Source organism: Muntiacus reevesi, chromosome 12 (assembly GCF_963930625.1).
Source record: "Muntiacus reevesi chromosome 12, mMunRee1.1, whole genome shotgun sequence".
NCBI lineage: Eukaryota > Metazoa > Chordata > Mammalia > Artiodactyla > Cervidae > Muntiacus > Muntiacus reevesi.
In genome coordinates this window covers 76662202-76682641 of record NC_089260.1, presented here as the reverse complement: position 1 = coordinate 76682641, position 20440 = coordinate 76662202, and the positions used below count along the sequence as shown (strand labels likewise).

General features: G+C 56.7%; 2 protein-coding genes across 8 annotated transcripts; both read left to right on the top strand.

Moving 5' to 3' along the window:
* Positions 1-379: 379 nt before the first annotated feature.
* On the top strand, positions 380-12697 carry GFUS (GDP-L-fucose synthase). Of its 4 annotated transcripts, XM_065903599.1 has the most exons (13): positions 380-756; positions 1150-1263; positions 2692-2790; positions 8357-8513; positions 8864-8978; positions 9997-10125; positions 10204-10277; positions 10542-10597; positions 10700-10764; positions 11067-11133; positions 11274-11353; positions 11563-11662; positions 11908-12673. In XM_065903599.1, exons 1-13 carry the CDS (start codon positions 549-551, stop codon positions 11961-11963), a joined length of 1320 nt encoding a protein of 439 aa, XP_065759671.1. In that variant the 5' UTR covers positions 380-548; the 3' UTR covers positions 11964-12673. The 4 variants fall into 4 exon arrangements, with proteins under 4 accessions (XP_065759671.1, XP_065759672.1, XP_065759673.1 ...); XM_065903600.1 differs by lacking the exon at positions 9997-10125 and having other exon boundaries at positions 11908-12674; XM_065903601.1 differs by lacking the exons at positions 380-756; positions 1150-1263; positions 2692-2790 and adding an exon at positions 7342-7467 and having other exon boundaries at positions 10464-10597; positions 11908-12666.
* A 1385-nt stretch (positions 12698-14082) lies between these two features.
* Positions 14083-20350, top strand: PYCR3 (pyrroline-5-carboxylate reductase 3). 4 transcript variants are annotated; one of them, XM_065903611.1, is made up of 7 exons: positions 14083-14597; positions 16393-16495; positions 18001-18065; positions 18465-18644; positions 18850-19062; positions 19356-19448; positions 19608-20350. In XM_065903611.1, exons 2-7 carry the CDS (start codon positions 16459-16461, stop codon positions 19788-19790), a joined length of 771 nt encoding a protein of 256 aa, XP_065759683.1. In that variant the 5' UTR covers positions 14083-14597; positions 16393-16458; the 3' UTR covers positions 19791-20350. The 4 variants fall into 4 exon arrangements, with proteins under 4 accessions (XP_065759683.1, XP_065759684.1, XP_065759681.1 ...); XM_065903610.1 differs by lacking the exon at positions 14083-14597 and adding an exon at positions 14633-14757; XM_065903612.1 differs by lacking the exon at positions 16393-16495 and having other exon boundaries at positions 14086-14597.
* The last annotated feature ends 90 nt before the right edge of the window (positions 20351-20440 follow it).

The following is a 20440-nucleotide window of genomic DNA, read 5'->3' as shown; positions in this document are numbered from 1 at the left end:
ACGCTGCTCTATTATGGTTGACCAGCGCGCCCTGGTGCTCGCACCTTAACGCAGAGCTCTGCGTCCTCGCGAGGCCCCTGTCCCGGCCGGCCTGCGAGCTGGAGCCGCTGCAGGGCTGGGGCTGGCTCCGGAGCCCTAGGCCCACCGCCGTCCCCTGCCTTCTCTCCTGTCTGCAGGCCGCCCTGCCGCCGCCGCTGCCCTCGCCGCGGAGGGACGGGGAGCCGGCATGGCGGGCAGCCCCCCGGCCGCCTGGCCCCAGGTGAGCGCGCCTGCCCCCCGGACCTGGGCTCCTTGCCTCCCAGAAGATCTTTCCTCGGAGCCCGCTTCACTTGGGACCCTGAGTCCCAGGTCCTCTCCAGGACGGGGCCTCACAGGGGCTTCCCTTGCCCCTGCGCGTTGTTCCCCAGGGCTTTCCGGAGGCTGTGGAGGGACACTCACCAGGAAAGGCGGTACTGAGCAGGTTGGGGTATGGATAGGTTGCGTTGACGGTTGTCATTAGGGGTTCCCTGGCAAGCAGGGTACCTTGAGATGGAGTCCAGGGGTCCCACATGTCTGCTGGTGAGCCATCTGCCTCCTCCGCCTTGAATCCTGATGTGCTGACCCCATGGGCAGAACCAGTGTTGTTTCAGGGCCTCCTGACTTTTGAGGACGTGGCTGTGCACTTCACCCAGGAAGAAGGGGCGCGTCTGGACGCTGGGCAGAGGACCCTGTATAGAGACGTGATGCTGGAGACTTACAGGATCCTGATCTCTCTGGGTGAGCCCTTCCCTCCTCCCCACCCCCAGTACCCCTCAGAGCTGAGGTGGGATCTGGGAGGGGCCAGGCTTGCTGTGACTCTGGGACCAGAGGTGGGACATTCTGCTCCCAGGTGACAGGTGGGGTCTCTGGACCCATCCCCGGGGCAGGGCCTCTGCCAGCACTTTGCTGCCTGGAGACTAGAGGTGTCCGCGTCTCTCACAGAGGCAGGCCTCTGTTGAGTCCTCATCCCTGCCCTGCTCCCCACCCACCTCAACCTCCTGGGGAGACTCCATGTTTCAGAGTCTGCATCGTGGGGCCAGCTAACTCCCCAGTCCCAGACTGCCTCTGGAGCGGGAAGCCAAGCTTGCCTTAGCACTTCAGTTCACCCATTTCCCCTCTCCTCTCGGGCAGAGGTTCCAGGATCCAAACCAGATCTGATCTCCCAACTGGAGCAAGGAAGGGAGCCCTGGGGCTCAGACCTGTTGGGGGCCCAGGAAGCAGAGATTGTGGGAAATGCCGGCATAGGTGAGTGAGGGGAGCCACAGGCCTCTGGTTGTTCAGTATTTGCACTCAGCATACACAGCCAGTGTTGTCAACATCCAGACAGAAGGACATAGTCATAAAGTGCACTTTTGTTGGCTTGTCCCTTGGTGTCCTTTCCCAGGCACATGGATATCCATCAACTGAAAACAGGCAGCCAGTTAACGATGAAGGGGTAAAGGCTGTGATTGTTGCCCTTCCCCTTCATTGCAGATTGAGGACAATTTTCTGGGAGTCCAGCACTGTGCCAGATGCTTAACAAATTGTGCCTCAGTTTCTCCCATGGGATGAGCTATCACTTAGAACCCTCAGTTACAAGGAACTGAAAACCCAACCAAACCAGCCAGAGCTATGGGGAGGCTCTTGGCTCAAGTCGTGAAAATTGGGGCTGGTTCTCAACATCATGGGTCTCAGGCTCCAAATAATGCCCTTGGCATAAGTTTGAGATCCAGAACACTTAACATCAGTCAAGCCAGACATCTCACCTCCCAGAACTGCTGCTGGCCACGGGTAACAGTGGCCCCTGGTGACCTTTGCATGATCTGGAAGTGTCTGCCCACCTGCCCTTAAACGGAAACTTCTGTTCTCCTCACAGCATCACTTCTGACACCAAATATAGGGAGTTCCTCATACCACCCAGTTCTTCACCTCTCTGCACACCCACTGGCTGTCCTGTCCAGCTCTGACACCTCATTCCTGCACTGGATGCCTGTGTACGTCTGAGCAGAGAGAGCATTGTCCCAGAAACCCTTCCTGAGGGCCAGTTCCAGTCCTTTGGGTTTCCGGAGTGTAGAGCCTTAGAGTTTCAGGTATAGATGTGTATTTGGAAGGCAGTAATTTTTGGAAGCAGGCAAGAGAAAGCAGGAAGAGAGAGAGGAGAGAAAAGTCAGTACAGAGCTGCCACTGCCAGCGTGTGGAGCACCACAGCTCCAGGAGCATGACCACTGAGAGGCTACAGGAGGCATCTGGGATTGCCCATCAGAGCAAGGGAGGGGGACACTTGTCCTTGGTCCCTCACCCCGGGGCAGTACCTGTCTGCAGCCTGGGCTGGAAGTACAGACCTCGGCTAAGACAGAGGCATGCGTGCCCCAGAGGATGCTGGCAGGCGGAGCTCTCAGAGCTGTCTGCTGCAGCAGGGCTGGAATCCCAGGGAGGCAGGGGCTTGGTGTAAGGTGCTTGCAGCGTCAGCTACAAACTTCAACTTTCTTAGAAAAAAGTGGAGAGAAAAAGTTGACATATGAGGGGAAGGTCCATGAAGGAGGTGGGCACATGCACACAGCCAGTAAGCCTGGACTCACCCGTGAGACACCTCGTGGAGAGGGCCTGCAGGTGGTTGATACTTGCGGGCACAGAGTGGGGGCCCAGGTGGACCTTCTCAAACAAGGTAACACGTGGGCCCTTTCTCTATTTCAGATTCCACCCAGGGGTCTTTGTGTAAACATGTGACTGCAAGGGTGAAAATGACTCCAGCTGCAGAGCCTCCAGGAGGAGCATCTGGACGCCTCTCCGCGGGTGAGCCTCCAAAACCGGTTTGCAAAGAAGCCCCTGGGCAGGAGGGCAGGCTAGGGAGCCTGGAGAACTTCCTTATCCAGGAGAGACCATCACATGGAACCTTCTGGACCATCTCCAAAGGAGAAGGGGCCCAGAAAGGCGGTAAATGGGGACCCGACCTTTTCTGTAGCCGCGAGACAAACGCTAAAGGGCAGACAGCCCACACGTGCGAAACGTGCACCAAGACCTTCCGATACCTCTCGCGCCTGGTGAGACACCGGGCCACGCACAGCGGCGAGAAGCCGCACGCGTGCGGGGAGTGCGGCCGTGCGTTCAGCCAGCGCTCGCACCTGGCGCAGCACCGCAGCGCGCACACCGGCCAGAAGCCGCACACCTGCGGGCAGTGCGGCCGCGCCTTCACGCGGCTCTCCACGCTGCACCGCCACCAGCGCGTCCACAGCGAGGAGAAGCCTTTCGGGTGCCAGTGGTGCGGAAAGCCCTTCAGTTATAGCACTCTCCTCGCCCAGCACCAGCGGATCCACACACGAGAGAGGCCGTTCCGGTGCTCAAAGTGCGGGAAGAGCTTCATCTGGAAGTCCAGCTTTCGGACTCATCAGAAATCGCATCTGTGCAGCCAGGTGGTGTGGATCTCTGTAAGCTAAGTAGCCGCTGGCAGGGGGAGCGTAGGGCTGGCTGCTGCTGCAAGGAGGGCCCCAGAAGGATGTCCTCAGCACATGGCGCAGCACAGAGTGAGACCAGCATGAGGGACTGGACTGTTTCTCCATCGGAGACCAACGTGCGCATTTCACGTGTTTCCCACAACGAGGGGTAGCCCAGGCCTGCCTGCCCCAGCCAGCAGGACCTGCTAGCCTCCTGGATTCAGTGTAGCTGTGAGACATCTGTGGACAAATTGATACTTTGAAAGTTACTATTTTCACGTGCATCCAGATTTTATTTCTGAAATTTAAAATGTAGGTCTTCGGTTTATTTGCATCATAGGTGGGTTCTAAATGCCTTTGAAATCCAGATGGGCTACCAAACGTTTGTATAATCAATCTTCTATCACACAGCAGCTCTGAGCATCAGGAGAAGATCACGTAACTCTGGTCACCGTTTGGTCCTGGCTGGTTGTTTTCAGATGCTAATTAGTTGAGCAGGATGTGAGTGTTCCATCTTGGGCAGCTCAGCCCTTGCTGTTGGCCCTGTGGCTTTGCTGGCTCAGCTTCACCTTTCTGCATGCCAACTCTGCTTGAGTCAGGCCATATGAAACATTAAGAGTGTGCATGTCATTTGGACTGTTCTTTTTTCCAGCCAGTTCTTCCACAGAGAATATATTTGCATAGTATGGATGTTTTCTATACAATAATAACATTAAAAATTTAAAACACATGGTGTAAATAGAGAAAACAGATATAAAAGAAGCCAGTGGTCATGAAACACAGGATATCTATAGGAAGGTTAGTTGGCAAGCACTGCCCAAGCATCAGGGGGTGGGCAGGGGGAGGCTGTGCCTTTGTGACCATCCACTGAACTCTTGGCATACCTTTCACTGCTTAGGGGCTAAGTGTCACATGTCTAATGAAACTAAACGTGCTCAGCCATTTTCCTGCAGGCAGATTAAATAACTTCATTACAGAAGCAATACATGATCATTTGAGGAAATATACAGATATATAAACATAAAGTAAAATATGGGACTTCCCTGACAGTCCAGTGGTTAAGACTCCAGGCTTCCACTGTAGGGAGTATGGGTTTGATCCCTGGTCAGGGAACTAAGATCCCACATTATGTGCAGTGCAGCCAAAATAAAATAGAGCAAAATATAACCGGAAGTTTTATTTTGACTCAAAGGAACCTGATAAACTGACAATGAAAAGGTGGGATTTGGGTGTTGCCCACAGTGTTTCACCCAGACTATCTAGATTCAAAGCTGTAGCAGAAGAAAACCTTCCTGAACTAAAGGAGTGCCTACTCTTGACACTGAAAGACTTGATTGTGAGCAAAAGAAAAAACAGAGAACATGAAGTTTCATGAAATGACTGGATCACAAACACCCAGGAAAAAGAAGTAGATCACCAACAGGAAAAAATAAGCTTGCCCCAGGCTTTAATTAACAAAGACTGCAGCTCTTTCCATATTTATTTCCTTAATGTGACACCATATTTTATTTATTTATTTTGACTATGCCTTGGGGAGTGTAGAATCTTAGTTCCCTGAGCCCCCTATAGTGGAAGTCCAGAGTCAACCACTGGGCTGTCAGGGAAGTCCTAGAGTCAAATTTTAAAGCTAATTTCCTTTCTTTTCCCTTTACCTCTTCAAATTAAGTTCATTAGATGCAAAAAATATGATGGAGTCTTGTCAGAGATAAAGAAGACATGGCTCAGAAACACTGGATGAAACAGGACGCAATTAATGAAGAGACACTGGATGATGTTCCTTTGGGGTAGAGGAGGGAGCAGCTTCAGAGTTATGTAATAATTACGTGTTGGAATGGATGGGTGGAAGCTTTGAAACTGCTTTTTGAGAAAATGTACTGATGTGGATATTGGGTCATCAAGGCGTGGATTGTCATGAACACATCTTGTTTCAGCCCATCTGGAATCCATCCTCCTTTCTTGTAGGAAGTCACAGTGGTGTTATCAGTCTGGGTGCCTTGTTTTTCTTTTTGCCCAGTCACTCTGGCCAGAACTTCCAGTACAATTTTGAGCAGAAGTGGCAAAAATGAGCATTCTTGTTTAATTTCTTACCTAAAGGGGAAAGCTTTTATTCTTTCATTCATTGAGTATGATGTTGTTCAGTCGTTCAGTTGTGTCCAACTCTGCGACTCCATGGACTGCAGCACATCAGGCTTCCCTGTCCTTCACCATCTTCTAGAGCTTGCTCAAACTCATGTCCATCAAGTCAGTGATGCCATCCAACCATCTCATCCTCTGTCATCCCCTTCTCCTCCTGACTTCAACCTTTTCCAGCATCAGGGTCTTTTCCAATGAGTCGGTTCTTCACATCAGGTGGCCAAAGTATTGGAGTTTCAGCATCAGTCTTTCCAATGAATATTCAGGACTGATTTCCTTTGGGATGTTAAAGGAGTGTGATGTTAGCTGTGGGTTTTTCATAAATGCCCTTGATTAAGTTGAGGAAGTTCTCTTCTGTTCCTGGTTTGTTGAGTGTTCTTATCATGAAAGGGTGTTAGACATTATCAAATGCTTTATCTACCTCAGCTGAGAACTTTTTTGTTCTTTGTTCTATGAATGTGGTGTATTTGATTCTTTTTTTTTTTAATTGAACCATCCCTTGCATTGCAGAAATAAATCCCACTTAATCATGTGTATAATCCTTTTACTATGCTGCTGGATTCAGTTTACAGTTGCTTTTATTCCGGCTCTTTACTTCCCTTGGTGAAAACTCCATTCACCATACTTGCAGTGCCCTAGACAGAAACTCAAACTCTATATATAACAAATACATATATGTATATATAGATAGGTAGATATAGATGTATTTCCAGGGACTGACTTACATGATTGTGGGGCTGGCAAGTCTGAAGTCTGTAGGACAGCCTGGCAGACTAGAAGTCTCAGGCAGGAGTTAATGCTCCAGTCTTGAAGTAGAATGTCTTCTTCAGTGAAACTTCAGTTTTGCTCTAAGGCTTTGCAGCTGAATGGATGTGCTCGCTCAGTCGTGTCCGGCTCTGCGACCCCCTGGACTGTAGCCAGCCAGGCTCTTCTGTCCATGGGATTTCCTAGGCAAGAGTACTGGAGTGGGCTGCCACTTCCTCCTCCAGGGGATCTTCCTGACTCGGGAATCAAAACTGTGCCTCCTAAATTGGCAGGTGGATTCTTTACCACTGTGCCACCTGGGAATCCTCCTGAATGAATGAGACCCGCATTATCAAGGAAAGTCTAGTTTTCTTAAAGTCAGCTGATCTAAGATGCTACTGTTTATGAAGTATCTTCACTGGCAGCACCTAGATTTGTGTGTGAATCACTGGGTGCTACAGCCTCGTCAAGTTGGCGGGCAGTTGACACCAACCATCACACCAGGCCTTGTACCTAACTTCTTCCCTTAGCTTTCCTAGCCAATGAAGCAGGAATCCTCTTAATTCTTCCAACTTGCTGTTGCTTCAGTCAGTAAACTTCTGAGTCCTTATTACTGCAACAGTGGCCCCCAAGTGATCTCCTGCTATTAATAATCTCGTGAAATGTGTTTGTCTTTTTAATGTATTTATTAAAGTATATTTTATATACTGCCCCCCTCAGTGTCTTGAATATAGTAACTGTTGCAATTGCTTCTCACAAATGCAGTTTTTACCCTAGGAAAGCACCGAGCAGCTGCAGCTCCTCCGTTTTCAGAATATTCTTTGGCCCTGCCGCTACTCCTCCGTTCAGAGCCTGCAGGCTTTCGGAGATGCGCTACCTCGCGTCCTCTCCCACCGGCCCAACACCGGCAGGGTCGGGGTTAGAGGCTAGTAGTGAGCGGCCTTGGTGGGGCGGAGCCGAAGGGAACTACATTTCCCAGGCTACTACGCGGCCCTGGACTTCATGTCCCTGCAGCGCCCGGGGCGGCCCTCGAGGACTCCACTTCCCAGAGTGCCTCGGGAGGGCCTGACCTGGTCCTGCCCCCTCCACCTGGCTCCGGCGAGTGGCTGGGCGCCCAGCCGGCGCCGGAAGCGGCTCTGCCGGCAGGTGGGATAAGGCGCAGGTAAGAAGGCGAGGCATGGCGAGCCGGGACCTGGACCTTGGGTGCCCCCTGACCATCAGATATGCCTGAAGGGTGCCGGGAACTGGGGGCGTGGGAGGGAACCCAAGAAGCACGGAAGGGGCCCAACTGCACTGTGTGAGTGGGCTCAGAGGTTGGTCCAGGGGTGGAGGCCTTGGGAAGCGCCTGGGGAAACGTGGGAGGCGCCCGGCTGCAGTAGCGTCTACCCCAGGGCCTGCTGCTACACTGCCCGTGCCATCAGGAGCAGCAAAATGTCCTGGAAGGGCCCCCTCTGGTCCGGGCTGCCTGCTCTGGCCGGGGAGTTCAAAGCCCTCCGGTAGCTGCCCGAGCAGATTTCCAGCCCCCAGGATAGGGTCCTCCGAGGTGGTGGTGCCCTGAGGCCTGTCTATTTCTCCAGGTAGCCAGAAGCTTTACCTGCCCACAAGGAACCAAGCTTTCCAAGGCTAGCTGCAGTGGGCACTGGGCTGCAAACACAGGCACCTCCCCTTCCCGCAGTCAGTAGCATGTGGACTTTGGCCAGAAAGCCCTAGACCCAAGGTTGGCTGCCTCCCGTCTTCTGAGCCAGAGAGGAGCCAAATGTTCTCTTTCTTGGTCCAGTTGGGATCAGGGTTGGTTCTCCGGGCTGAGTGGTAGCCCCAGGCCCCCTGTGCAGCTCTAGGCACAGGGCTCCCTGGGGAAAAGAACTGAGAGGAGCGGATGGCTCAGGCTAGCTGGGTCTGCCTCGTCCCCAGCAGGAAGTCTCCCTGGCCTGGTGACCTCATACTGTGCCCCAGCGCTAGGGGCGGTGACCCTGGGCTGGGGCAGCCCAGGGGAGTGGGGTTCTGTGGGATGGGAGCAGATGGCCTCAGCCTCACATAATTTGGCCCTACAGGTGTAGCCACCATGAGTGATCCTCGGGGGACCAGGCGGATCCTAGTGACTGGGGGCTCAGGGCTGGTGGGCAGAGCCATCCAGAAGGTGGTAGAAGATGGAGCCAGGCTGCCCGGAGAGGACTGGGTGTTTGTCTCCTCCAAGGATGCTGATCTCACGTGAGTCCGCCCATCCCTGGAGCACCCCCACTGTGACCTCTCCAGACTGAGAGCTCCGGACCAGCCCTGTCCCTAGCGGGGCCTTGCATCCGGGGCCTCGCATCCGGGCCCTCCCTGCCAGATGGCTGGCCTGGCCAGGGTGTGCACAGCTTTGCTCCTGGGCAGACTTCCTCCTTTCTCTTCCTGGAAGTCCACACACTCCTACCAGCCAGGACCTGGCCTGGTCACTTTCCCTTTTGGCAGCCCCTCCTGCCTTTGGCCCTGCCTGGCTCCTGTCCCCAGTGCCTTGAGCCAGGGCGCTCGTTCCCTCGGGCCTCCAAGCAGCCTCTGATGGCCTGGCTTCCCCACAGGGATGCTGCACAGACCCGAGCGCTGTTTGAACAGGTCCAGCCCACACTTGTCATCCATCTTGCTGCAATGGTGGGGGGCCTGTTCCGGAATATCAAATACAATTTGGACTTCTGGGTAAGGAAGAGCCCCAGTGAGCACTGGGAGCCAGGATCCCAGATTCTGGGGGCTTTCTGGCCAGCTTCCCAAGCTCTTGCTCTGGCCCCATGAAGCTCCTGAGGGTCAGGGCTTGGCCCAGCAGGTGGGGCAGCCCCGAGGGCCCCCAAGTGCCCTACACTTGGGCTGTAGGCAGAGGGGCACACAGGTAGACTGGGGGATGTTTGGCCCAATAGGGAAAGCCAAGAGGTAAATGGGGTTTGGGTGAGCTGAGAGAAGCCAGCATTTGCCGTGTGACCCTGCCTCAACTGCTTCCTGCCTCCTGGGCCTCCAGATGCCCCTGCTCCCAGGAGGTCCAGCTGCACTGAGCCTGGGGCGCACCCTGGGCTGCAGAGGTGTGAGCTGGGCCGTCCCAGGGCCCCACCCATGCCAGGCTTTGCCCCTGAGGGCTGTCCCTGTCTCTGCCGCTGGCCTTGGTGTGGTTCAGCTCTGTTCTGGGCCTGAGATGGTGGAAGCTTAGATCCGATTCTGCACGTGGGCCTGTCCTCTTTGTCTCAGCGACAGCCTTCCCGGGAGACTGCCTGACCACCACCTCTCCCCTCTCCCCAGACCACCCAAATGCCCCGGCCAGCTCATGTCCTCGGAGAGGGAAGTGAGGCCCGAGGAGGGGTGTGGCCGGCCCAGGCTTCACTGCTACTGAGCAGTAGAGCCAGGGATTGGGGATTGGGGGTGTGGAAGGTCCCCATATTCCCTCCCTGCCTCAGGGCCAGATTGGGCCCCCTGGGCTTCTGCACCACCTCAGCAGCCCCTGAGGGTGGGGCTCAGCCCTGAGCTTGGGGTGTAGCCCTCTCCTCCGAGGTCCTCCCGCAACCTCAGGGGAGGCAGGCCTAGACCCTTCTGCAGTCCTGGGGGTGGGCCCTGGGAGTAGCTGGAACTCAGGCTCAGATGTGGCCTCCAGGGTGCGTCCCCTCTGGAGGAGCAGGTGAGGCCTTGGACCCTGCCTGGAGGGGCCTGAGCCCTGCTTCCCACCCCCCCGCAGAGGAAAAACATACACATCAATGATAATGTGCTACACTCGGCCTTCGAGGTGGGCGTGCACAAGGTGGTCTCCTGCCTGTCCACCTGCATCTTCCCAGACAAGACCACCTACCCCATCGATGAGACCATGGTGAGGGGAGGGGCCTGGGCAGGGTGGGGCCTGGCCTGGGGGTGGGACTGAGAAGCAGCGGGTCCTCTGCTTCCCCAGATTCACAACGGGCCGCCGCACAGCAGCAATTTTGGCTACTCTTACGCCAAGAGGATGATCGACGTGCAGAACAGGTCCTCCTCCTGCGCCCCCTGGGTGGAGGCCAGTCAGGGCTGGGGAAGGGGTCCGGGGTGCCCCGTAGTGGGCGGACCCAGGGGGCAGCCCAGCAGGGCTCCCAGACCTCAGCTGGGGCGGGACTCGGGATGGGATGGGCCAGTGGCCCCAGGGTGAGGGCCAGAGGGGATGCTGTGCCGCCGCAGAGCCTACTTCCAGCAGCATGGCTGCACCTTCACCGCTGTCATCCCCACCAATGTCTTCGGGCCCCACGACAACTTCAGTATCGAGGACGGCCATGTACTGCCTGGCCTCATCCACAAGGTGCACCTGGCCAAGAGTGAGTGCCTGCTGCCCGCGGGGGCCCCTGGGGCGCAACCCAGGGAGGGGGGATGGCTGATGCTGCCACAGCACCTCTGACACCTGCCCTCCCGACCCACAGGCAGCGGCTCAGCCTTGACGGTGTGGGGCACAGGGAGGCCCCGGAGGCAGTTCATCTACTCACTGGTTGGTGCCACAGCGGGGCACGGCTGTCCCTCAGAACGTCTCCTGGGGCCGCCATGCTGGCCATGGGCAGGCGGGAGGGAGCCTGGAAAGGGGTGGGGGTCCAGGCTGCCCCCATCCTCTCTGGGGCCCTGTAGGTTCCTGTCTGTGAGAGAGTCACTGAGGTAGCTCTGAGCTCATCTGGAGGAGGGACTTGGGGCACAGCTGGCCGGCCAATGCCCAAAGGGAGGGACCTGGGCTGGAGAGGGGACGTGCGCCTGTGGGCTGTTACTGGTGGCCTCTGACCCTGGACGTCTGACTGGCAGGACCTGGCCCGGCTCTTTATCTGGGTCCTGCGGGAGTACGATGAGGTGGAGCCCATCATCCTGTCAGGTGGGCGCCCAGCAGCCCCACCCCTACCCCCACCAGCTGGGCGGGACCCCATCTGTCTCTGGAGCCGCCGAGCAGGGAGGGGACTTCTGGGGATTGGGCAGTGGGGCCTGACCCGGCCGTTGGTCCCTGGTTCCCCACAGTGGGTGAGGAGGATGAGGTGTCCATCCAGGAGGCAGCTGAGGCCGTGGTGGAGGCCATGGACTTCCACGGGGAGGTCACTGTATCCTTTGGTCAGAGGCTGGGGTGCCTCGAGCCTCCCTGCAGAAGACTGTGCCCTGATGCCCCCATGACACTCACCCTGGCGGCTGGGGGGTGGGGGCATTGCTGCTCTGCCCTGGAGGCTCCTTCTGGGAAAGCTGGGCCAGGCTCAAGAGCAGGCGGAGGGCGGTGGGGCTTCCCGTCGTGCTGAGGCCTTGACCAGGTGCCCAGTTTGATACAACCAAGTCAGATGGGCAGTTTAAGAAGACGGCCAGTAATGCCAAGCTGCGGGCCTACCTGCCCGATTTCCAGTTCACGCCCTTCAAGCAGGGTGAGCCTCCCACCCTGTTCCTCAGGGCCTTCCGGCCTCTCCCGGGGGCCACCACTGCCCCTGCCCCTGCCCAGGCCTCAGTTTCCCCACTGCCTTCTGTGGGGGACACTCTGTGGGTTTGGCCTCCATGCCCTCACTGCAGAGGCAGGACTCCCTGGGTCCCCCTCCTCCTCCCTCCTCCTGGGAGGTTAGGACCACCCTGGCCCTTATCTGCCCACCGGGCCCTCACCTGCCCGCCTCTGCAGCCGTGAAGGAGACCTGTGTCTGGTTCACCAACAACTATGAGCAGGCCCGGAAGTGAGGCCTGCGGCCGGAGCCGGTCCACCACTTCCCCAGCGCCCAGCCAGCAGTGCCCAGCGGCAGCCACTCACAGAACCTGCCAGGAGCCGGGTTGCCTGCCTGATAGTGGCCTCTGCTCCACTCCGTCTGCTGAGGCAGGCCTCAGTGACTGTCTGGTGCGGCCTCCATCCATGTCAGGGAAGCCAGGCCCAGCACCCTGCTCCCCAACTCCTTCCCTGAGTGTCCCCTTCTGATCCCTGGGAGCCAATAAAGAGCATTTTCACAGGCCTGTGTGCCAGCCACCCTCGTCCCCACCCGCCAGCCCCCAAGAGCTGCTGGGCCATGGTGACCAACTGCCCCTGGGTCAGAAGGGTGGCAGTGGGCGGAGACACAGAGGAGTGGTGAGTGGGCAGGTGGTAGGACAGGGTGGGCTGTCAGCTGGTGGGGACAAAGGGCAGGGCATCTGCTGTGGTTCCAGTGTGGCGGCCAGAGCCAGCCTTTCCCTACATGGCCACATATGGGCCTGGGTAACCGCACTCCCCAGGGCTCCCCAGGTTCCTCCCAGGACTTCAGGGAAAGGCTGGGTCTGGGTTTGGATAGGCCAGGTGGGCACAGAGGGATCTGAGGAGATTGTCAGTCTGCTGGTTCAGGCTCCCCTGGGGCCCCAGTAGAGAGGAGCTTGACCTGGCCCTTTCATCTCCCTAGCCCTCAGGTGGCAGCTTGGGTGCTGGGGCCCAGCCTGTCCTTCTCCAGTGGACAGTGACAGGTGTCACGCAGGAGTGGGCCTGGCGGGCAGGGAGGTGAGTGGCACCTTCCTCAAAAGGAAGATTTAGACGGGTTGGCGCCCTGGCCAGTCAGGCAGTGCTGTGGGTGCCCAGCCTCCAGACCAGAGCAGGACTGCCTCCCTCAGGACGCAGGCACCTTCCCTGGCTATGGGGTCCCCCTCTTCATGAGTGTGTGTGCCCACACAGTCATGACATCTTTTGTTTAGCTGGGCAGTGTCGGCTGTCCCCCCTGTGCTGGGCACACAGTCCCGCCCTCTGCGCCCTGTCCAACTGACCACACACTGCGTTTGTCACCACCCCATTCCTCTCCCCGATAGTGTCAGTGCCTCCCTACCTTTTCAGTTTCTGTCCAGACGGTTATTCCTCTCTGAAGCCCATCCCACCAGCCTGCTTCTCCAGGAATTCCTTCCCTTCCCCACCCCCACGACTCAAAGCTCCAGGACCAGGTCTGCCTTCATGGTGTTATCTCCCCGGGCGCCAGCCATTTGTGAATGAAGGGTCTGCTGGTTAAGGGAGATGGGCGGGGTGGCACCTGAGTTGGAGCTTGGATCAGCCCAGTGAGAAGCGGGCAGGAGCAGAAAGGCCCGGACGTGCCTGGGAGGACACTAATAGTGGTTGCATGTCCTGAACTGTCCCTTGCAGGGTGTGTGTATCATAGAGGGGCAGGTCTGCAGGGTAGGGCTTTGGCTGTCCATTCTGCTGCTGTGAGGCCTTCATTCCCAGCCCCAGAGCAGGGGCTTCTCACTGAAGGGACAGCATTGAGTGAGTGAGGGATTCTCACTGTTGAAGAACTTTCACAGTTGTTGTGTCTCACTTTTTGTGACCCCATGGAGCCCGCGAGGCTCCTGTGTCCACGGGATTTCCCAGGCAAGAATACCAGAGTGGGTTGACATTTCCTCCTCCAGGGTATCTTGCCAACCCTGGGATTGAACCTGTGTCTCCTGTGTTGCAGGAAGATTCTTTCCACTGAGCCACCTGGGAAGCCCGCTGAAGAATTTAGAACGTGCCAAAGTAGAGTTTAAAGAAAATAACAAAATGTTTTTTAAAATGCAATCTTAAAAACTGCAGTCTAAGCTTATTTTTGCTAAGTCAATAAAAAATTGCAAGTACACCCCACACCCACCCTCCCCCTCTCAGTCTCTAAGGTGCTTCCTGTCCCCAGCCACACATTCTCCCTTAGGACCAACTAGAGAGGCCAGGTCTCTCCTGGGGAACACCTCAGGAAGGTCTCCCCTGCCTCCTTGCACAGCTCCCTGAGAGGCTCTCAGAAACCAAAACCCAGGCAGGCCTGAGGAGCTTCTTTAACAGCAAAGCCGCAGACCGCTGCTCCCACGTTTCACTGGCTGCGTCAATTTTATGCTGTCACTCGGACCCACTGCAACTTGGGGGAAAGCTGACCACAAGCCGGGACCAGGCAGCCCTGTCCTCCACACCCGACTGCTCACAGGCTCCAAACAGAACCAGCGCGCGCTGCTCCCACCCAGAAACCGGCCCGAGGCCGGCAGAGTCCCACTCGCTAGCTACTGATAAGCGGAAGTCCGGATTCTGGCGGCCGGGAGTTTCATCAGAATCTGCTCAGCCGCCCCCTCCCGGAAGCTCAGCTGGCCGGTGTCCATCAGTGCTTTCCCACTGGCCCCGCGAGGGACCCCAACCCACAGCAGCCTCCACCCTTTCCGACCCTTCGCTTGTAAATGGACCCTCTCAAGTTGCTACTTGCGAAATTCACACACCGAGCACCCAGATACGCAACCGGCCAGTGTACCCGACGCTTCGCGCGGCGCCGCGCCCCGCCCCTCGCGGCACTACGCACCGCACGGAAACCCCGGGAGAGGGCGGAGCGTGAGGTCTCCGCCGCCAGTGGACAAGCGCAGGTGAGGCCCCCGCAGCCTATTGGCGTAGCTGAGGGCGGGGGTGGGGCGCGGCGCGGTGGCGTGATGGCGGCGGCGGCGGCGGAGTCCGGCGGGAGGCGAGTGGGCTTCGTGGGCGCGGGCCGCATGGCGGAGGCCATCGCGCATGGCCTCATCCAAGCAGGTAGGGCGCCACGGGCGTAGGGCGCGTGGGGACCCCGGGCTCAGGGCCAGCGGGTGTCCGAGACCGGCCTGAGGTGAGAGGGGCGGGCTTACCTGTCCCGTGCCCACTTGCCCCGCGGATCCCAGAGCAGCGCGGCGCCCTAGGCGCAGGGGCCCCAGGGTGGAGCTCGCCGGCGGGCGTGGGACTGGACGGCTCGCGGACTCTGCCTTTCCGGACTCTGTTTCCTCTGGGAGCGCGGCTGGAGGGGATGTGGTGGAGAGGCTCAGAGCCAGCCGTTCACACGGTAACCGTGAGGCGGTCGGAATTGGGATGCGCTGTGAGTGCATCAGTTTAGTCGCTTCCAACTCTTTGCTACCCCATGGACCGCAGCACGCCAGGCTTCCCTGTCCATCACCAACTCCCGGAGCTTGCTCAAACTCATGTCCATCGAGTCGGTGATGCCATCCAACCATCTCATCCTCTGTTGTCTCCTTCTCCCACCTTCAATCTTTACCAGCGTCAGGGTCTTTTCCAATGAGTCAGTCCTCATCAAGTGGCCAAATTATTGGAGTTTCAGCTTCAGCATCAGTCCTTCCAATGAATATTCTGATTTCCTTTAGGATGGACTGGTTTGATCTCCTTGCAGTTCAAGGGACTCTCAAGAGTCTTCTCCAACACCACAGTTAGAAAGCATCAATTCTTCAATGCTCAGCTTTCTTTATAGTCCAACTCTCACATCCATACGTGGCTACTGGAAAAACCATAGCTTTGACTGGATAGACCTTTGTTGGCAAAGTAATGTCTCTGCTTTTTAATATGCTGTCTAGGTTGGTTATAGCTTTTCTTTCAAGGAGCAAGTGTCTTTTAATTTTATGGCTGCAGTCACTATCTGCGGTGATTTTGGAGCTCCCAAAATAAAGTCTGTCACTATTTCCCCTGTTTCTCCATCTATTTGCCATGATGTAATGGGGCCAGATGCCATGATCTTAGTTTCTGAATGTTGAGTTTTAAGCCAAGTTTTTCACTCTTGTCTTTCACTTTCATCAAGAGACTTTTTAGTTCTTTGCTTTTTGCCCTAAAGGTGGTGTCATCTGCATATCTGAGGTTATTAATATTCCTCCCAGTAATCTTGATTCCAGCTTGTGCTTCATCTAGCCTGGCATTTCACATGACGTACTCTGCACGTAATTTAAATAAGCAGGGTGACAATATACAGCCTTGACGTACTCCTTTCCCGATTTGGAACCAGTCTGTTGTTCCATGTCCAGTTCTAACTGTTGCTTCTTCACCTGCATACAGATTTCTCAGGAGGCAGGTCAGGTGCTCTTTTATTCCACTGTGAGTGCATAAAATAACACATATGCCGAGTTTGGAAGATTCAGCACACAAACCAAAAGTAATGTATCTTAGTAATTTTTAATATTGATTACCTGTTGGAAGGATAACATTTTGGCTACCTTAGGTTAAATAAAATGTATTATAATTAAACTTGTTTTTTCCTGATTGTTTAATATGACTACTAGAAGTTGTAACATGACATGTATGGGTTGAGCGATGTTTCTCTTGGACAGTCCTAGCTTAGAGTGAGATCTCTTGCCTCGGTTGAGTTGCCTGATCGCTCTGAGCCTATGTCTCTTCTTTTGATTTGTTTGCCAGCGGCACTCCTAGTATCCAGCACTGCACATCTGGAGCCAGATCATCCTCCATCCTTCACGTTGTAGGATGTTTAGCTTCCTTCCGTGGCTTCTCCCCACGAGAGGTCAGTAACATCCCCAGTTGTGAGAGCCAAAAATGTCTCCAAACCCTGCCAGTGTTGGGGGCAGGCAAAATCATTGGTTGAGAAGATCATGGCATCCGGTCCCATCACTTCATGGCAAAAAGATGGGGAAACAATGGAAACAGTGACAGACTTTATTTTCTTGGGCTCCAAAATCAATGCAGATGGTGACTGCAGCCATGAAATTAAAAGATGGTTGCTCTTTGGGAAAAAAGCTATGACCAACCTGACAGCATATTAAAAAGCAGAGACATTACTTTGCCAACAAAGGTCTATCCAGTCAAAGCTATGGTTTTTCCAGTAGCCACGTATGGATGTGAGAGTTGGACTATAAAGAAAGCTGAGCATTGAAGAATTGATGCTTTCTAACTGTGGTGTTGGAGAAGACTCTTGAGAGTCCCTTGAACTGCAAGGAGATCAAACCAGTCCATCCTAAAGGAAATCAGTCCTGAATATTCATTGGAAGGACTGATGCTGAAGCTGAAACTCCAATACTTTGGCCACCTGATGCGAAGAACTTCCTTGGAAAAGACCCTGATGCTGGGAAAGATTCAAGGCAGGAGGAGAAGGGGACAACAGAGGATGAGATGGTTGGATGGCGTCACTGACTCCATGGACATGAGTTTGAGCAAGCTCCGGGAGTTGGTGATGGACAGGGAAGCCTGGCGTGCTGCAGTTCATGGGGTTGCAAAGAATCGGACGCGACTGAAGGACTGAACTGAACTACAGTAGGAATGGTGGTGGTGTCCTGATTGTGCTCCACAGTATTTAGGATCTTTTTGTGATGATTATGGACTAGCTTTTTGCCTTTAGCTGTATGTCAAGGTCTAGAGAGATGAAAATCATCACAAAGCAGGTTATTGCAAGCCTCAGGTGTTTACTTGTAAAACTTGGAGTGTTACCTGCTACCCCCAGCTACATGGAGTTCATGTTGACACAGTGCAGGCAACACATAGTGGCTGCCACCATCTGTCCAGGTTGTGGGGTGCATTTCTGCCTTCTTGTTAGACCTTGTAGAAATCTGATCTGTAGAGGATTCTGCCAAACAGGCATTCTCTGCTTGGATGTCCCAGCACAGACACCCATAGACACACCCTCCTCCTAGGGTTCACCCTCATCCCGCACCCTCCCTTCCCGGACCGCTGTACCCACCATGCCCCCTCCCCAGCCTTCCTATTCCCAGTAGCAGCAGTCCCTAGGATCCATGTCCTCACAAGACAAGGCGAACTCCTGGTCCCTGTGTCCAGCAACGTGTCTGGACTCGGCAGCAGGTAGGCAGCAGTGACTGCCAGGTAGAATCAAGCAAGGCTGGTGGTCTGGTCTGGTCCCGGCCGCGTGGAACTGCCTTGCTGAGCTCCTGGCTTCTTGGAGAGGCTCAGGATGGCCCAGGTGTGGCTGAGCCTCAGAGACTTGCAGACCCGGCAGGCTCACTCCACTGCCCCGCCTTCCTCACTGACACCCCTGCTCTTCTTTGTCTTTCCTTCCAGGAAAAGTGGAACCTGAGCACGTGCTGGCCAGCGCACCCTCCGACAGGAACCTCTGCCGTTTCCAGGTGAGCCGGGCAGCTCCCAGGGGGCTCTTGGCTCCTGTCCCTCAGATGCTCCTTGGGGCCAGGGAAGTGCTGCTTACTTGGCTAAAGTTTTGAGATGGCCTGGGCTAGGGAAGGGGAGGTCAAAGGCCAGAAGGAACATCAGGGTCGTGGAGGGCCAGGGTGGGGTAAAGGGGTGTGCGTGCTGGGTGGGCAGGAACGTCATGGGCACTCACCGGCTCAGAGGGCTTTAGCTGTATGTCTCAAGCTGTGCTGCTGTCAGGGCCCACCTGAGGTCAGGTCCTGAGCAGGGACGGGTGGTCTGGCCGCTGGGAGTAGAGCCATCCGCAGTGGGGGCCGGCAGGGGGGCTGCGATCTGGAGGACGCCTGCTGACAGACCTGGCCCTGGCGTCCCCGCTGCAGGCCATGGGCTGTCAGACCACCCACTCCAACCCGGAGGTGCTGCACAGCTGCCCCCTCGTCTTCTTCGCCACCAAGCCCCACATCCTGCCCGCCGTGCTCGTGGAGGTGGCTCCTGCTGTCACTGAGGAGCACATCTTGGTGTCCGTGGCTGCTGGGGTGTCCCTGAGCACCCTGGAGGAGGTGAGTGGCCCTTGAGGGTGCGGTGGGGCCGTGATGCTGACCTCAGGCTGGGTTTTACTGACCAGACTCGACTTCCCAACTCGGCCATCCCAGACCGGCTGCAGCTGGGGCCCAGCCCTTCTAGAAGCCAGCATGGGTGGGTTGGGGAGCAGAGTTTTTCCACTGGCTGGCACAGGCCTCACTGACCACAGCCTCTCTCTGGCAGCTGCTGCCCCCGAAGGCTCGGGTGCTCAGGGTCTCACCCAACCTGCCCTGCATCGTCCAGGAGGGTGCCATGGTGATGGCGCGGGGCCGCCACGCTGGGACCTATGAGGCCCAGCTCCTGCGGTCCCTGCTGGAGGCCTGCGGGCAGTGCGAGGAGGTGCCCGAGGCCCAGGTGGACATCCACACCGGCCTCAGCGGCAGCGGCGTAGCCTTTGTGAGTGTGGTGGGCAGCCCTCCCTCTGCAAAGTGGGACCTTCCCAAGCCCCCGCAACAGCCCCTGCCCCCAGGGATCTGCGCTGGTTCCTCAGCTGCCCGTGTGTGCCCACCCCGCATCAGTGCCTTCCTAGGCCTTTGAGGCCGGCCCCTTGGCAGACCCCTTTGGGCTCCGGCCTTGGCTCTGGTGGCTGGTGCCCTGGCCTTGTTCTGAAGGTTCCCAGCCACTCCAGGCTGGGTGCTGAGTCCCAGGGAGGGCTGGCTTTGACTCCCGCCCCCTCCCCACTGCTACAGGTGTGTGCCTTCTCTGAGGCCTTGGCTGAAGGTGCTGTCAAAATGGGCATGCCCAGTGGCCTGGCCCACCGCATCGCTGCCCAGACCCTGCTGGTGAGACCCTGCTGCATGGCCTGGGAGTGTGTAGAAGGGGAGGGTCAGCATGGGGAGGCGGCCAGCTGGCCTGAGTTGAGACAGGGTGCTGGGGGGGGATGAGCTGCAGACAGGCTGCCAGCACCGCCCCCCCCAAGTCACCCCAACACCTCTCTCCAGGGGACAGCCAAGGTGCTTCTGCAGAAGGGGCAGCACCCGGCTCAGCTGCGGACTGACGTGTGCACGCCAGGCGGCACCACCATCTACGGGCTCCATGCGCTGGAGCAGGGTGGGCTGCGGGCCGCGGCCATGAGTGCCGTGGAGGCCGCCACCTGCCGGGCCAGGGAGCTCAGCAGGAAGTAGTTGCAGGCCACACCTCTACCCTGTGGTGGCTCGGTTCCCCTCTGCCCTGCAGGGAGGAGGGGCCCTGGCCCACAGGGAACACAGCAGGGCGTGGCCCCTCCCTGGACCCTAAGCTCCTGGCAAGGGCAGGGAGAGCTGGCCCTGATGACCCTTCCCTGGGTCAGGAGCCCTGGAGGGTCCTGTGGCCTGGCCTCTGACTACCGGATTTGGTTCTCAACATGTCCGTGAAGGGACCAACAGGCCTGGAAAGCCAGAAACGTGGGACCTTTGTTGGGGGACTGCCCCATCCCACGCAGGCCCAAGTGCTGGAGCCCCTTCCTGCCACCTGCCAGCTGCCGGGCGTCTGTGAACAGGGCTGACGCACCCACCGGCCACCCCCACTCTGGTGCCCGGCCTCGAGCCCTCCCCGAGTTCCTGCCACCAGTGTCCCGCTGGCCCTCAGCCAGGGACTGCTTGTCTGACCCCAGCCCTTCTACTAGTTAGAAGGATCAGCCTGAGTCCATTTCTTCACCTATTTTTTTTTTTAATCTTTAAAATGGAAATAAAGATGCTGTCCTATAGCATGGAACGATCAATGTTTCACTGGAGGTGGATAAAACCAAATTCCAGTGCCTGGAGTCCCATCAGCAAGGCCCTGGGCTCAGACTCAA

Bases quoted from the DNA above. Each gene is read 5' to 3' on its own strand.
- GFUS (XM_065903599.1), top strand. From the start codon at position 549: ATGTCTGCTGGTGAGCCATCTGCCTCCTCCGCCTTGAATCCTGATGTG. The intron at 10,598-10,699 runs GTGAGTGCCTGC...CCCGACCCACAG, and splicing joins CAAGGTGCACCTGGCCAAGA to GCAGCGGCTCAGCCTTGACG. The intron at 11,663-11,907 runs GTGAGCCTCCCA...CCGCCTCTGCAG, and splicing joins GTTCACGCCCTTCAAGCAGG to CCGTGAAGGAGACCTGTGTC.
- PYCR3 (XM_065903609.1), top strand. From the start codon at position 14,661: ATGGCGGCGGCGGCGGCGGAGTCCGGCGGGAGGCGAGTGGGCTTCGTG. The intron at 18,645-18,849 runs GTGAGTGGCCCT...TCTCTCTGGCAG, and splicing joins CCCTGAGCACCCTGGAGGAG to CTGCTGCCCCCGAAGGCTCG. The intron at 19,449-19,607 runs GTGAGACCCTGC...ACCTCTCTCCAG, and splicing joins TCGCTGCCCAGACCCTGCTG to GGGACAGCCAAGGTGCTTCT.